The sequence below is a fragment of the Ctenopharyngodon idella genome, chromosome 13, assembly GCF_019924925.1.
Source record: "Ctenopharyngodon idella isolate HZGC_01 chromosome 13, HZGC01, whole genome shotgun sequence".
In the NCBI taxonomy this organism is placed as follows: domain Eukaryota; kingdom Metazoa; phylum Chordata; class Actinopteri; order Cypriniformes; family Xenocyprididae; genus Ctenopharyngodon; species Ctenopharyngodon idella.
In genome coordinates this window covers 32,901,393-32,919,731 of record NC_067232.1, presented here as the reverse complement: position 1 = coordinate 32,919,731, position 18,339 = coordinate 32,901,393, and the positions used below count along the sequence as shown (strand labels likewise).

The 18,339-nt window shown below is 36.8% G+C and overlaps 1 protein-coding gene across 3 annotated transcripts in view; it reads right to left on the bottom strand.

Moving 5' to 3' along the window:
* wdr11 (WD repeat domain 11) overlaps positions 1 to 17,911 on the bottom strand; it is a 161,459-nt gene extending 143,548 nt beyond the window's left edge. For all 3 annotated transcript variants that reach the window (XM_051916179.1, XM_051916178.1, XM_051916180.1), the window contains exons 1-4: positions 17,695 to 17,911; positions 14,093 to 14,204; positions 5,903 to 6,056; positions 258 to 431 (exon numbers count right to left, since the gene is read on the bottom strand). In XM_051916179.1, coding sequence (XP_051772139.1) covers positions 258 to 431; positions 5,903 to 6,056; positions 14,093 to 14,204; positions 17,695 to 17,792 — 538 coding nt within the window. In that variant the 5' untranslated portion in view covers positions 17,793 to 17,911. The remainder of the gene's footprint in view (positions 1 to 257; positions 432 to 5,902; positions 6,057 to 14,092; positions 14,205 to 17,694) is intronic.
* Positions 17,912 to 18,339: the final 428 nt, after the last annotated feature.

The window sequence follows — 18,339 nt, the reverse complement described above, 5'->3', positions numbered from 1 at the left end:
AGTGAGAAATAACGATGGGATTAATTAGTGAGTCAGACAGATTTGTGAGCAAATTCAATTCACTTTCCTGGAATTGTTTTTGTTTGAATTTTTTTTTCATTACAACAAAGTGCCCAAGCTGTGTGAATCAGTTTGAACATATCAAAGAAAAAGAATAAACTCAAAAGAACAATTAGTTTGCAATTCGAACATAACTAATATCTGTTAACACATCTGCGCATCACCAATTACTATTAATAACGTGATAGAATACACACATGCCAGATTGGAGGGCTCAAAGGGGTCAAAGGAGAAAGACAGGATGTTCTCAGCATAGCTCTTCTTCCACAGCTTGGTCCCAGTGTCTCCGTTCCACAGAACAATATAGTTGGGAGGGTGGACAGCCAGAAGAAGATCGCGTGAAGCATCCTGAGCCCACAGCCAGTCCATATCTGATGCAAAGTTCACAAGTGAGGAGAGATTTGCATTCATTCATTCTTTTGTTTTCTGGATGTTTGTTTATTTTTTATTGCCATATCAGCAACTATGGCTATTTTCATGACAAGATCAATATATTAAAAATAATTAAATAAACAGAATTAGACAAAAAAAAAACAACAGTTGATAACCAACTCACATAAACATAATAAACATTATATAAGATTTTTCATTTCAATATTTGATAATTCCTGATGAAACATTTTTAAAAAACATCCATTAAAGAACTTTCTGTGTAAAAATGTTGTCTAGTGACATTCAAAGCAGTACATTCCAGCAAAATATGTTTTATAGACAGAGGGGTTTGACAAAAATTACAAACTAGTGGTACAACACCTTTCAATAAAAACAAATGAATAAGTCTGGAATGACCAATTCGGCTGGAGTGAATCTCACAAAGCTTTTCAAGGACATGTCAGGGAGAAAAACAAATAAATGATATTATGCTTGAAAATAAAGCTTTCTTACAATTTCCACTCACTGACAAATTTGGTCACAAAAACAATAATATTTTTAATATTATTTTTTTTTTTTGTCCATCAAAAATTTCTTCTGAAGAGATTACTTTATATGATAAAGCTTTTAAGCTTTTTTCATATCTAAACGTTGATCAGTTACCATTACAATTATCTCACAAATATTTGCTAACTCAATGTATTTGTTTTTATGGTGAGGTAATTTGGTAATCTTACACACAGCACAAGGAAGCTTGATTTCAAATGGTAAATTGAATTTAAAAAAGACAAGTAAACAGTAATAAAATAAGAATAAATGAACAAATTACTAACAATAGCACAAATAAATACAATAGAACAAAGATAGAAATTAAATAGACTGCTTTCTTTTTTTCAGGTAGGTCTAACAGTAGTAATCAGGTGAGAAACTGAATAAAGAAACAAATTAATCGAATGTAAAATAACATTGGATAATAGGCCTTTTTCACAAGAATCGGAAATCATGTGACGCGGGGTAAAGTTAGTTCCGCTATGAGTCTACGGCTATTAGATTGATATGCTCTTTTCTCAAATATCGCTTCTTACCTTTTCTGTTTTGTCTGTTTTCCAAGTTGCTGTTGTATAATCTACAAAGAAATTATTTTCTACTTGTTTGTAGCTTATACGGCCACTCAGACCGTTGCTCGAATTTACCGGCAGCTGGATTTTTTTTACCAGCTGTCATACAGTAAAGGCTACGCAGCTACTCATTCAGCAATTCCCCCGATCGCATTACGTACGACGAACATTATTTATATAATTTATTCATTAAAAAAAATTAACTCCCAATATATACTTCAATGGGGGATATGAAGTTGTGAGATACATAATATTGTTGTGAGTTTAATACGTTTTAAAAATATATAGCATGTATTAATCTCATATGGCATTACATCCCACATTTAAGCATATGTTATAATTAATCCTGATGGATTAAAATGATTAAACTAAGACATAATTAATTTCCAACACCACACTGTACACAGCTATCAGTCTTTGCATTAATGTTGCAACAGCACAATAATATTGTGCATAATACACACTTTAAGATGATGATGATGACAGGAAAGTATGAGTGAGAGATGACTGAAGTGTTTATCTATATCCAGAAATATCCAGGGTGCGAGCGGTCCTGTTTCATGAATCAGAGGATCAGGCTTGCGTGATAAGGGAGCTGCCAGCTGATCATTTCCCCAGCACGTCGCGAAAAACACTCTATCCCAATGTGCATACTATCCACCCTAAATAGTACTGAATATTACTAATGTCACATAGACTACTATTTAGGATGGATAGTATGCACGTTGAGACGCGGGCACTGTCTTTACAGCACATGGAGCGCGATAATGCACAGCCGCGCCAAACAGACACAAAGAATATAACCAGTTTAACCGCCATCACTTCGAATTATTTATTTAATTTAGCTCTTAATGAGAGCTCTGTAGTCTCACCAATAATTCACCAAGACCGTTCAAACATTTTCATGACATTTAGTTCGTAAAACGACTGATTCCCAAGCTGGTTCTGATCGAGGCTCGGCTACCTATCACTGTGATCGGAAAAACTTTTACCCGGCGTAGATCATTCCGGAAGCCAAAAACACGGAAGTGTGAAATAGGCCTGTCTTCATTGTAAAAATGAAATACAGATTAATCAATTAAAGTTACAGAAGTTAATCAGTCAAGAGCAGTAAGTGATTTTTTCTTTGTCTTTTGTTGTTTGATTAACATCAACAACATAGAGAGTGGCACATTTATTCGGCTACTGTCCCTTTAAGACATGACGAACGCACGGACACATTCTTCCTGAATAATAATACTCACCCAGATGGGCATTGTGACATTGTTTCTGAGTGTATCTGACCATTAATAAACCGTGAAAAAGAGCTTATTTTGGCACTTGTATGTCAAAGGCGGCTTTATTATGTGTCTGCGCTTCGTGTGAGCACGAAATCTGCGGGAATGAACAGAATTATGCGCAATCCCGCGCTGAAATTCAGACCCGGTCACACCAACACTATTAAACCGGAGAGCATAACACGATTGAATGAGAAGAGGCGCGTGCGTCTCAACTTGCTGTCAGAGAGGAGAACAAGAACGCGCTGCTGATATCCGTGTATCGATACTGCAGGAAGGAGTATTGGTATCCTTTCAGATATTTCAGTATCGATACATATCGAAATATCGATATTTTTGACAGCACTAGGCTGTGTACACGGCTTTTTAAAAATGGCGGGTCCTGGTGTCAAGACTGCGAGATATGCAGAGGACTTCTACCCGGCAGTCAAAGCGGCATTACGTCGTGAAAGTGCGGACTCAGAGGAAGACCGTGAGGGTTTAGGGTGCCATTTGGGACAGGGCCGTAGTTGTGATTCGCCTCTCACAACGTGGCATGCTCATAACGCACCTCTTAAACATGCAGAATACTGTAAGTGGATATTTTTCCCTGTAATCGCGCCTTTGAACGATTACGAAATCATGGCATCTGTAATCGTAATCGCGATTAGAAATTCGATTAATTGTGCAGCCCTAAATAGTAGGCTAAATCGTGTGCACGATTTACTTATTCATTCCCTCGATTTACTAAATTGTGCGCACGACATACTAATTCGTTCCCTCGATTTGCTAAATCATGCGCACAATTTACTTTTTTTCCCTGCATGTCATGTGCGGGGCTCCGTAGAAAAGTGTTTTGGAAAAACAAGGAAAAAGAAAAAAAGAAAAAAAAACAAAAAAAAAAAAAAAAAACTTTCTTGTGTGTGTGTAACTACTTTCTTCCATCGAAGAATCATAACTGTCGTTAATAATTAAACAGATGCATAAATAAATTTGATCGATACATTTACTTAGAAGTCCATACATAGACCGTTTTTATTCTTATGTATTTGTTTCCTCTTTATATAAAGCTCTTTGAATTACCATTGTATAGAAATGTGCTATTTATATAAAATTGCCTTGCCTTGCCTAGATCATTATCAGATGAAGTACATGACATAAATTTACTACATTTGACTGGTAGTCTATATAAATATCAAATAAAATCATATATAATATGATTCATGTACAATATATGGACAAAAGTATTGGGCCACCTGACCAACAGGGACTTCAATAGCAACATCAATAGCATTTCTAAATACATAGACATTAATCTGGAAGGCTTTCCACAAGGTTTTGTGTTTCTGTGGGAATTTTTGCCCCAGTAGAGCACCAAACTTTACAGTTGGCACAATGCAGTCAGGCAGGTAATGTTCTCCTGGCGTCCGCCAAACCCAGACTCACCTATCAGACTGCCAAACAGAAAAGTGTGATTCGTCACTCCACAGAACACATTTCCACTGCTCCAGCAGCACAAACTATGGAATTTACGGCTATGGAATCAGCAAAGCGTTGACGACTTTTATGCACCTCAGCACTCTGTGACAAGTTCGCTCTGTGACTTTACACGGTCTTCCATTTTGTAGCTGAATTGCTGCTGTTCCTAAACACTTTCATTTTCCAATAATATCACTTACAGTTGACCGGGGAATATCTAGCAGGGATGAAATTTCACGAATTGACTTATTGCAAAGGTGGCATCTAGGGGTGTGATGAAACTGTTAGCTCAGGGGACGAGACAAGACGAGACACGAGATTGAGTTCACAAGACGAGACGAGATTTTTACACAGTATTTTTAAGAAATCCTCACTGACAAAATACATGACTAGAAAAACAGTCTGCAGGTGCATTTGAAATGTTTTAACTGATCATCTTGTAATGAATGTCATTTCAGTTCTACTTTCATATGCAGTAAAAGACAACAATACTCAAGCACTGTAAAAGGTTTAGCCACAAACTCAACTGACTGACTTCTCTCTGTATGATTTCATGAGTCTCTTCAGACCTTAATGTACATGATTTATGAGCTTCTACAACTTTTGACCTCCTGAACTCCTTTCCACAAATTGATCATAGAAATAAAAAAACAGTATAAATAAAAACGAATAACAGTTTTCTCTTAGTCTTAAGTGCAAACAATAAGTGCCACTATAATCAAAGTACTCTCTCAATATTCAAAGTGCAAAAAGAGACCAAATTTTTCCTTCAAGCATGATACAGAGCTGAGAGATGTTTACAACTACACAGCCCAGCCTAAGATAGCTTTTATATTGGGAGATATGTGCATGCATCAGCGATACGCTTTCAAAACGCAGGGAATTGAATAAACGCTCACGTTTTACTTTCGCTTCTGTGATCACGCATACTCTGTGAATAGGGAGCTGCGGTGCTGAGTGTGCATTCTGCAAGATACGACATTTGTCAGAAGCTTAGGCTCTGTGCAACGAATCCTCAGCCATAGTCTTGTCAGTCATCTCGTCACTTACTTTCGTCATGTGATCAGTGAGCTCTGATTCCTGCTGCACTATGTATGGCTCTGCAGCTCGTGTTCGATGAGCTGGATGGGATTGAACTGAAGCTATTATTCAATTGAATTAAATGTTTTTTATTTCTATAAAAAGCAAAACGACAGTGGAGGCGTAATGTAAACGTAGCGGTGGCATATTCTCCCATCATGGTAATCTCACAAGACAGTTTTTCACCTCAACGAGAAATCTGCTCACATTTTAATCTTGTGGCATGAGCTCTCGCCACACCCCTAGTGGCATCCCATCACAGCATCACACTTGCATTCACTGTCTTCAGAATGACCCGTTTTTTTTCACAAATGTTTGTAAATACAGACTGCATGGCTAGGTGCTTGATTTTATACACTGTGGAAATGGGTCAGATTGAAACACCTGAATTCAATAATTAAGAGGTGTGTACCAAAGCTTTTGTCCATATACTGTATATTTAATATTTCATATATCATTTGTTTTTCCCCCATTTCTTGCTCAACCTGCACAGAGATGGTTTATTTGAAGATGAGCTTAGTAAAAAAGGGTTCTTACCCTGAATAGGTTTGGTGTGTTCCTGGATCTCACAGTGTGCATTACCACTCACCACATCCCACACAATGATCTTCCCTGCTGCATCCGCAGATGCCAGGCGCAGAGAGTAGGGTGAGCTGAGACTGTGGTGGTAGTTTTCTCTGGACCATTTGACCTAATGCAGTAAAAACAGGACACAACAACAAAACTAAGTTTTTTCCATTTGAACATTCTGACGAGGTTGCTAAGATGTTCTGAGTGGTTGTATACATGTTGCAAAGCATTTGGTCCAGTTAAAAGTGCCCACACCTGAAGCCACCTTTCTACTACCTCCGACAAGCGACAGAACGGAAGTCATTAATTTTCAATGTAGAGTGGTACGCAGGGGTGTAGTTTGCGGGGAGATGAGGGAGGTAACCAAAACTAGCAAGTACAACCCCCCTAATTTTTATACTATGGTTAAAGGAAACATTACCGAACTAACCGAACTGAACTAGGACCAATTGTCCGCACAAAATGACTGAAGCCAATATGACTGATAAGCAAATCACCATATACAGGTGCTGGTCATATAATTAGAATATCATCAAAAAGTTGATTTATTTCACTAATTCCATTCAAAAAGTGAAACTTGTATATTATATTCATTCATTACACACAGACTGATATATTTTAAATGTTTATTTCTTTGAATTTTGATGATTCTAACTGACAACTAAGGAAAATCCCAAATTCAGTATCTCAGAAAATTAGAATATTACTTAAGACCAATACAAAGAAAGGATTTTTAGAAATCTTGGCCAACTGAAAAGTATGAACATGAAAAGTATGAGCATGTACAGCACTCAATACTTAGTTGGGGCTCCTTTTGCCTGAATTACTGCTGCAATGCGGCGTGGCATGGAGTCGATCAGTCTGTGGCACTGCTCAGGTGTTATAAGAGCCCAGGTTGCTCTGATAGTGGCCTTCAGCTCTTCTGCATTGTTGGGTCTGGCATATCGCATCTTCCTCTTCACAATACCCCATAGATTTTCTATGGGGTTAAGGTCAGGCGAGTTTGCTGGCCAATTAAGAACAGGGATACCATGGTCCTTAAACCAGGTACTGGTAGCTTTGGCACTGTGTGCAGGTGCCAAGTCCTGTTGGAAAATGAAATCTGCATCTCCATAAAGTTGATCAGCAGCAGGAAGCATGAAGTGCTCTAAAACTTCCTGGTATACGGCTGCGTTGACCTTGGACCTCAGAAAACACAGTGGACCAACACCAGCAGATGATATGGCACCCCAAACCATCACTGACTGAGGAAACTTTACACTGGACCTCAAGCAACGTGGATTGTGTGCCTCTCCTCTCTTCCTCCAGACTCTGGGACCCTGATTTCCAAAGGAAATGCAAAATTTACTTTCATCAGAGAACATAACTTTGGACCACTCAACAGCAGTCCAGTCCTTTTTGTCTTTAGCCCAGGCAAGACGCTTCTGACGCTGTCTGACAGCTGAAACCCATGTCTTGCATACGTTGGTGCGTAGTGGTTCTTGAAGCACTGACTCTAGCTGCAGTCCACTCTTTGTGAATCTCCCCCACATTTTTGAATGGGTTTTGTTTCACAATCCTCTCCAGGGTGCGGTTATCCCTATTGCTTGTACACTTTTTTCTACCACATCTTTTCCTTCCCTTCGCCTCTCTATTAATGTGCTTGGACACAGAGCTCTGTGAACAGCCAGCCTCTTTTGCAATGACCTTTTGTGTCTTGCCCTCCTTGTGCAAGGTGTCAATGGTCATCTTTTGGACAACTGTCAAGTCAGCAGTCTTCCTCATGATTGTGTAGCCTACAGAACTAGACTGAGAGACCATTTAAAGGCCTTTGCAGGTGTTTTGAGTTAATTAGCTGATTAGAGTGTGGCACCAGGTGTCTTCAATATTGAACCTTTTTACAATATTCTAATTTTCTGAGATACTGAATTTGGGATTTTCCTTAGTTGTCAGTTATAATCATCAAAATTAAAAGAAATAAACATTTGAAATATATCAGTCTGTGTGTAATGAATGAATATAATATACAAGTTTCACTTTTTGAATGGAATTAGTGAAATAAATTAACTTTTTGATGATATTCTAATTATATGACCAGCACCTGTACACTCCTAAAGTGTGATAAGATTTGTGCAAGCCATTCCTATCGTGACGTCGATGATAAAATGTGTGACCCATTTAAATTCTATTGAGAATTTACTACTTTAAAATGCTAAAACAAACAAACATCTAAAACAGCCACATAAACTATAAAGACTGATGAGAAGAGGAGAAAACATCATACTGCACCAACATAAATTAGCAAGCTTTTTAAACTACTTATGACCGCTCTTACTAGAAGTTATCACATTTTATTCTAGTAACAGTTATCGTGGTGAATCTTGACTAACTATAGATTTTTCACTAGGCTTATAGATTTATATTACATTTGTGTCATGTTGTAGCTATTGTTTCTAAATGTGTAGGCTGCTATTTTTCATATTTAATATTCATATTTTATTTTTCATAACAAATGCTATAGATTAAAAAAGAAAAAAAGCATGGTAATGAGAAGCCATCAGTGGTCTTACCTGTAAGTATAGCCTTATTGTAACAAATGCTAGTTAAACACAATAAGTTAGGCAAGTACAATCAAGAGCTTTAAAGTCTGGACATTCTTGAATTGTTGTCCAAACAATCGGTTTTCCACATGTGTAAAATGTGTTCTAACGATGACTTACAGAGAAAAACCTGTCCTTCAGATATTCTAATACATGACACAGCCGAAATCATTAAGAGCTTGATGAATTGTTAAGGAGTAGGAAATAAACAATATAAGAAAATGTACAGTAAAGTTAGTTTGACTTCCCATGGCACTTTGAAGTAGAAAATTCTGTAAAACCGATAAGGTTGATGATAAGATGTTCAGATTTTAAGCATCAGATGGTAAAAATTCAAATCCCAGACACAAGTTACAACAATGAAATCCCTAGGGAATGGATGATGCGCCAACCAATAAAACGCACATGCTAAAGACCAATACATCAGAGTAAATGTAGTATATTTAATGTTGCTTCATTTGCATTTATCCACCTTATTTTTGTAACTTAAATGTTTAAGGCTTCCGGTGTCATTCACTTCCAGTTATTTTTAGCTTTACAAAACAGCTTGATATTGCAAACTGTTATTTCTTATCATATTATTTTAATGTATTGTCATAATCGTAAAACACATTGATTTGTAGCGCAAATAGTTTTACCATTTACTGCACTTTGTTATTCTTCTCCTTATTTGCCTATAGCAGCTAATGAATCAATTCTCACACATTCACCGAAAATATTTTACTTCCATGTTGCAAAATAAAGTGGATAGGCCTGCATTTTTGCAGCTATGGTGGTGGTCACATGGTATAAAAGATTAAAGTGCACAGCAGGGACGGAAAACAAAGGCAGAGAGCAGGGCACCCTGCTGCTGGTAAATGCAGGCTATAACTCATGAGTCAAGCAGCCTGCGGCCACACAGACCAGCTTAAATAAACTACAGCTACTCAGTCAGCACTGCACCATTACACTGTAAAACATGCAGTAAAGTGACCCCGCTGCTGCTGTCTCCAATGGCCAGAAATATCATGTCATCATTTGATTACAATCATTAAGCTCTGTTTTTTAAAAAAAAAAAATTATGTTGAATTATGACTATGTTCATTTGTTCAGTGTTTTTTGTACAATGGAGTCAGCTGTGCCATGCGATCCCGAATTCAGTTCTCTTTTGCGGCGTATTGCGCTAGAATGATCAAATACACACACAATTATGTCAAAATGGCCATCGCGTGGAGTATTCACGTGAACTCAGTGGGTTGTGTATTGAAAGTCGGCATGAAACAGAAATTGCAATCATCTTTTCTTCCCTATTGTGACCATTTCTTCCCTGTATATCTGAGTGAAATGGCTTCTCAAGCAAGAAAAAATGTAGGGCAGGAATTGATTTTGGATGGTTGTGGTTTGCTATTGGTCGATCTCATGTGAGTGACAGGCTGTCCCGCCCTCGCACCAGTAAACACGTCATCAGAGAAGAGACATTGCTGCAAAAGGGAGGGGAAGTTATTCTGATTAAAGATTATGAGTCACATGAATTTAAAAAATAATGATGTGCATAGATAATTCATTTAAAATAAATACTGCAATATTCCACAAAAATAAGAATTGTCCATTTTGATTTCATGGTGACTAAATGAACAAATGAAAATCATATTTGTATCCATATATTAAAATTGTGCGTTAGGTCTTAAAGTGACAGTAGTCTTCACTGTGTGAAGGCCCTATGTAAAAACCTAGATATACTTCGAGCAAAACTAAAGAACAAACTAGTGTGACGTCATTTCGAATGAAATCAGACCAAAACAAAGTTTTCTGTAGTTTGTTTTGAGAGTTCAAACCATATTTTTCGTGATGGTAAAATAAACGTTGGTATATTAAACCAGTCTTTATGCTTCAGTGAGTGTGCAGTTGTTTCCTTTTTACAAAACACCTTTGAACTGCCATTGGTCCATGGCAATTATGTAATAGGTAGGTGTGGCTTCTTTGACATGGAAATCTCCAGTTCATTTCTTCTGTTCAGTCCGTCGAGGTCAGACACGAGTAAAATCAAATCTCCAGACACAAAAAAGAAGGGGGTCTAGCTCTGCTTAATTTTTTGGTTTATTACTAGGTGGCAAATATTAGCAAACTTCACAGTTGATATAATTCCCCGCATATAGAAGCACAGTCCAATCTAGTCATCCCTAAAATTACACTATAAATTTGGTTGTCTGCTCCTCTCTTAGGATTTGGAGGCAATTTAAACAACATTTTTATTCTTGCTGCTGCTTCTCTCTATGGTCCTATTTGCAAGAGTCATTTGTTTGGGCCCTCACGGCTTTTGTTCTATGGAAAAGGGAGGACTCATGTTTTTCTGATCTATTCATTGATCGAGTTTTTTGCATCTTTGTCTGACCTTGCAGAGAAATTTAATATACCGCAGTCTCATTTGTTTCAGTTTTTTTTTGTTCATTCTCTAATGTCCTTTCTTTCCAGATTTGTCTGAACCTTCTCTATATGAGAACTGCCTAATAGAGAAACATGGCTTTAAACTATTCTATACAACTAAATTCTTCCTTCTGTTTTGCCATCTAGCTCTCAGTTTAAACATCAATGGGAGAAAGAACTTGGATGTAGTTTTGATCAGGAATGGTGGGAAAATGCTGTCGGCAGGGTTAATTCTCGTCATCCTGTGTCCGCCTAAGCTTGATTCAATTTAAGGTTTTCCATAGAACTCATTTTACAAATGTCAAACTAAGCAAGTTATTTCCGGGTACAGATGTCACTTGCAATAGGTGTTCTCTGACTCCTGCCAATCATGCTGACATGTTTTCTTCTTGTCCAGAGATGGAGGATTTTTGGTCTTCTAACATTCATATTTTCTCCGAACCATGTCCTTTGATGCTGTTTTTGGTGTCTCAGCGGTTCTAGATGAACATACAAAGAAATGCACTAATGTCCTTGTCTTTGCCTCACTGATAGCTCGTTGGTGAAATCTACTGCACTGGAACTCCTTTAAATCTCCTCCTACTTTCTCATGGTTAGAAGAACTGATGTCTTTTCTATATACACAAAAATTAAGTTTGCACTAACAGGTTCCAAGCTTGGGATCTCTACTCAATTTTGTCAAGAATACACCACCTGTCTTTGTTGACTTGTAACTTGTACTTATTATTCTTTTTATTTATTTATTTTATTATTATGTATTAGTATATATGTGCATGCATTCTTTTGTTTGATTATATATTTATCTATAACTGTCTAGGTGCAGGATTGATGTGGATGTCTATGCTTGTGCTTCTCTCTTTTTCTCGACTAAATGTACTTTTCTGATTATTCTCCAGTGGGTGGGGATGTGACTGTCGACGTAGTAAGCACAGTGCAGCGCTTCTGTGTTTACGTCCAAATGTCGGCTCAGTATTGGCCGACACTGTACACGTGAGCAGCACGACACGTCTCATGCGTGTGATGCTGATGCAGAACACGGAAGCGCTGCACTGCGTTTACTACGTCAACAGTGTAAGGAGACTGACAGGGAAGAGAAGAGATTGTTGAATAAAGTTATTTTTGTTTTGTTTTTGCGCACAAAAAGTATTCTCGTCACTTCATAACATTAAGTTTGAACCACTGTAGTCATGTTGACTGTTTTAACAATGCTTTTAATACCTTTCTGGACCTTGACAGTGGTTGTTAAATTGCTGTTTATGGAGTAGTCAGAGAGCTCTCAGATTTCATCAAAAATATCTTAATTTGTGTCCCGAAGATGAATGAAGGTCTTACGGGTTTGGAACTACATGAGGGTGAGTAATCGTCCTATCAAAATAATCGTTGTTTAATGATTCACACTTTGGTGGACATCATCTCATAGAATGCACTGTATGTATGTTATATTAATCAGAGCTTATATAGGCACACAAACTATCAGAACTCTGTGATCATGCAAATGAGTCAGCTTCTAAACAAAGGACCTTTCCCACTTGGAAATTGCGCCTTTCTCATTGGTCAAGCCAAAACTCCATTGGTGTGACCTCTATTAAACTTAAAAGCCAACACAAAGTTCCTTCCATGCTCTTGTGCATATACTGATTGCTGTTTGCGTGAGACCTCATCCGGCCCCAGAGGCCTCATCAGCAAGCCATGCGCAACTTCCTTGACCACAACAGAGTCAAATTAACAGCACAAGTTCGCCAATATTTCTTCATTTAATGGGGAAGAAAATTACAACTGCAGCAACATCAGACCGAACTTCAGTTAGTTAAACCCCTAGTTTGTTAACAAAGGTGGTTTATAATACAAAACTGATGGTTCTTTCAGCTGGTTAAATGACTCTTTTCATAGCTCCATTCCTCTGTAATGTTACGGTTTCATTCCCTTAATGTGTGATTTGTGTGTACGTGTTTGAAAAAGAACTTTGCTGTGAGTATTTCAGGGGCCTTGATATATCTGCTGCCGTCTGTGTCATTAATGTTCAAACAACAAAAGACAAATGCTGCATCCCAATCCACACACTATCTGTTCTAAATAGTATTTGAAATCAGAATTAGTGTGTCCCAAATCGTAGTATGTTGAAATGAGTATTCCAAAGATAACTAGGATGGTTTACTATTTCCAGTTAGAATCCGAAGTGCAAATCCATGCACACTCTAATGGCTAATATTACCCACAACCCATTGCATTTTGGATGAGGATTCGATTAGAACTACAAACACGAATAAAAATGTTTAAAAACTACAAACATGGTGGATGTGTGAAACTGATGATTGAGTGGAGAGCTTAAGATAAAGTGGTTTGAGTGATTAATAATCAGTAAAAAAAATATGTATTCAATGTTATCCACATTATATTTCATCTGCAACAACGTAAACTTTTTTTTAAAAGATATTTCGGTCATTAACTTTTAAATGCATCATTATGCATATACATGAGGAGAGTCTCCACATGAAAGACCCACGACTGGCAGATCAACATGCTTCTTTTCTCTCCGATACGGTATGAAATTAAATGAAATTGAATGTCACAATCAACTGTGACAAGAAGATTGACAGGATGACAGGATGCACGTAACTAAGCACCAGAGTGTCCCAAAGCTTGCCTACTCTTCTGCTACACACTCAAAAGTATGTAGTTGAAAAACTTTTAATTAATTTCTATCTTTGTTCTATTGTATTTGTCCTGTTGTTCATAATTTGCTTATTTGTTCTTATTTTTAATAACAAAAATAAATAAACAAATAAACTATATATGGTGATATATATTGCTATAGTGAAATAAAAAAAAAAAAAAAAAAAAATACTAATATCATGAAATAAGATTTTTGTCATATCACCCACACCTAATTCCCTCCTATTCCCAGGTCTGTAACCATGGGAACACTGGTTCTTTGAGAGTGTAGGGAAACCAACTTGATTATGTCACTCTCAATGCTTTAGACAGTCAACGGTGTAGACAGCCTTTTGCCGTGATTCTTGTTACCAAGGTTAACAGAAGCTTCTCTGGTGATGAATATTCTGTTGGAATTTCAGCAAATTAACCAAGGAAAGCACACGTCTACTATTCAGCTTTCAGTTTAATGTGTGACTGTGACAGTGTGTGAAAAATGGAAGAATATATATTTAAAACCCACCTTGACCACATTGGCTTTGTGTCTCTCCAGGACCTGAATGGTCTGAGCCGTATTTGGGTCAATGATGAGGATACTAGAGTGACAGCCTTGAGCAATCAGACCCTGCCATCCCCTGAGCAAAGAGAGAGAGACGAAACAGATAAGGAAGATGAAAACAGTACCAGGGTGAATCTAACAATGTCAAAGGTGAATGTATAAATACATTTACTAAACAAATCATATAATAAAAGCCTGCATCACCGAAAATTATCGGCCGAAAATGGCATTTTCGGTTTTTGGCCGAAAGAGAAAACTTTTTTTGGCCCTCAGTGTTCAGTGCTCAGTTACTCTTGCACAGCATTTTTTGTAATTTTGCGAACGGCACTGCTTCTGAAGATGCACAACTTCGAAGCGACTTTGGCCGAGCAGGTAAGTCTAATAATAGCTTTGTAGGACTATACTTTATTTTGATAATTGTTCAAAAAATAAATCTGTCAAATCTTATTCTGTTGCATAGAATTGAATGAAGAATAATATATTGATATTTAATATTATTTTAATATATTTTCTGTCCAATTTTGGTGTGTTACTTTAAATAAAAACATTATTTTATTCAGATTCAATAAAATTACTGAATTTAAAAAGTCTAATATTGATATAATTAATACAAAAAAAACTAATTTAAAATGAGAAAATAATTGTTAAAAAAAGTCATTTTCAGGTTACATAATAAAATAGACAGTTATTCTCAAATGAAAATTAAACTGTTGATCTAGCCAAGTCATCAACAAATATATAGATATAAATAAATTATATATATATATATATTAAAAAAATGCATGAATCAACAATAGGGCTGCATGATATATCGTTTTTAACATTGATAGCATGTCGCTGTGTGCATGATGTCAAGTATAGGGATTGTAATTGATACGTGATCTGCTCTGACCCCGGACCACATGATTCTCAGATTAATTGCAAAGTTTAACCATCATAGAGTGAAAGTTTCATGTGTTTTATATCCTGTCAGTTTCAACATTCAAGTGATTTTAAACCATTTAAGTGCATAAGAGCTGCAAAGACAGCATGCAAACACCGAATTCAATTCTCTTTCAAGTCTATTTGTGCTTGAACAGACACATATACACAAAATTGTCAAAATGCCCATCTCGACAAGTACCCTCGTCAACACAGTCGCTTATGGCTTACTGTACGTGAACATAAACAATTGAGAAAGAAAACGAATGCGTATTATAATGGATCTCTGTATTCGGTCTTAAAGTGACAGCAGCCTAATATACCCGCTGCTGTCTGTGTCATTAATGTTAATCAAACAACAAAATACAAGGAGAAAATGACTTTTGTAGCTGTAACAAAGATCAATATTTAATGTATACAGTGAAGACTACGCAATGTTATTTTAGATTTATCTGTATCTTGTTCATTTCATTGGTATCTTTGTTCTACTGTATTTATCTATGTTTGTAGCCTAATTTGATTATTATTTTCGATGCAGATACACAAAATCAGCCCAATCATTCTAAAATGATTCATTCTTTTTTATAAATAGAGCTATTCAAGTCATCTGGGGCCTCATTTATAAAGTGTGCGTACGCACAGATTTGATCTTAGAGTGTGCGTATGCTTAAATCCACGCCAACGCTCATATTTATAAAAACGGTCTTTGACGTGGAAAAGTGCTTAGTGCCACGTCATGGTCTGAGCAGACTTACGCACTTTTCCTTGTCAGATTACTGCAGGTTTTTGGAAATCTAAGCTATTCTTGCAGCTCGCCATTTTAAATAAAAGGATTTGGACAATGACTGGTGATCTTTTATATGTAAATTACATTAATTAGGTGTCGTTTACAACACGGGGAACTGAAACCATTCAGCTGCGCACAAGTTCAAGATCATTTGCGATTTATAGATTTGAAAGAGAGGCATTTTCTGTGTCTATGTTCATTCAATGAATCACACGTACGCACATCTGAGAAATGATCGTAAGACCAAATTTAGGACAGTTTCTGTGCAACATTTTATATATGAGGCCCCTGGTGAACCTATTTTCGTAGTGTTGTCAAAAGTACCAACCGCGATACCAAGTCGGTACTGAAATTTAAAAAATGTGACACCTTGAGTGCTGTTGAGTGGATTCGTAAACACCTCTGATTGGCCATTGTGTTCACAAGCTCATCAGATATGTCTGTGATTGGCAATGACAATGATCAACAAACAGGAGCGTTTGAAAGCCTGTGTGTATATATGTAAACGCTCGGTGAGGAGTGTCATTGATGCCTATTTACAACATGTTTTTGAAGCGTTGATCATTGTAGCCAATCACAGACAAATCTGATGAGCATGTGAACAAAGGCCAATCAGAGGTTATGAATCCGCTCAACAGCACTCAAAGCATCACGTTTTTAAAATTTTACTACCGACTTGGTATCGAGGTCGGTACTTTTGACAACGGTATTTCATGTTGCAATATATAATCATAGAAAAACAAAATAATGCAATGTCAGCTTTTTTCCAATACTATGCAGCCCCAGTCAACAATATTCAATGATAGAAAGGCAAGTTAGAGCCTCAAATTCACCTAGTTTATCCCCACACAGCACACATCATAAAGGAAAATATATTTTTCAGCCAGATCTCAAAGCCTGTTGAAGTAGACCAGACAAACAAAATAACCTAAAGCCAGATCTGATGAAATTGGGTTTTCAAGGTTTCAGAGCATTTCAAGGCAGCAATGTTTTGCAGTCACACTGAATTAAACTGACAGGACATCCATTAAGAAATACAAAATAATGGACAATGAAAGACACGGTATCGTAGGATAACGCTGGATTACATTGTTATGATTCTAAAGACGAAGTTAAGTCCACAAAACAAAACAAAAAAAGAAAATTAGCATTATGATTGACAAAGTGGCCAGTAACTTAAGGAACTGAGAAAAGGGGAACAAACATTTCTGTTAAAGTATTGCAAGTTACTTACTCAAAATCCACACAAAAAAAATAATATTTGAAAACAGAAAGTTTGCATTATGATTGATAAAGTGGCCAGTAACAAGGGGGGAGAAACATTTCTGTTAAAGAAGTCACAGTTATCTGTCGATGCTACTGAGCATTGTGGCTATTGAAAAGAGTAAACTGACATTAACTTATTACAGGAACATACATCCCTGCTGCAGTAACCGCAGTGGTGACAGCCTCATACACAACTCAAACCTTACCAGAAATGCCAACCTCAGAAAACATGTTTGTGTGTGTGTGTGTGTGTGTGTGTGTGTGTGTGTGTTCCCATCAGCGTCATACAAGAATATGTTCAGTCTAAACTGAAGCACTGTAAACAATAAATACGAGATTTGTGTGTGCTGCAGTCTACACTGACTTCACTGTAACAATAATCTACTTCATCACAATCACTTATCACAACTTTACATATTTTTCTATAACAGTATAATAAGAATTTAAAATTCGGAAACAAGACAATTGGAAAAGCATTGGGAAACATGTCTACGAAAGCAACGTGTTGTTGTTGATGCTGAAAACGTCCAACTCTGTGTGTTAGACTCATGATTGTATGTGTTGACAGTCTGCAGAAGCTAAAGCTACTCACCAGTCCACTGCTGTCTTGTTCTGTAAATTAACGGTTCCGGTCAGTGTTCTTGCAGCCAATTTAATATTGACAGTGTACGGAATCATGGTTGAAGCCATATGCCAAAGCTACATGAAAAAGTGGAATGTTTTGGTTCGTTTTAAATGTAATGAATGATCGAGCTGTATTATTAGGAAGTGTTTGCGGTGCGTCTCATTACTGTTCCGTTCAGAAAATGTTCCGTCAAATCTATAGTTCCGCCCCGTGTCACTATGCAGTAATGGTCATGTACCCATCATATGTGTCTTAAGATATTGCATAAAAAACATTAAACCCACTATTTTTTTCTTTTATCATAGTATCACAATTGAATATATTTAGGCATTTTGTGTAATATCACTTTAACTAACAAGATCCAGTACCCTAATAATCAATTCAGAAAACGAGCATCACGAATTGTAAGCCTGATATAGCTTATTTACCTTAATTTCTATTCACTTGAGTTATTCACTTCCTTATTTAGCTAGTTTATTTATCATCAGTCATCGTGGCATTTTCTTATCAGCTACCATGCAGGCTGTTTAATTTGACTGGCATTGAATGTGTGATTGATAATCTATACAATGTCAAATCAAGTCACCTTTATTTCTATAGCGCTTTATACAA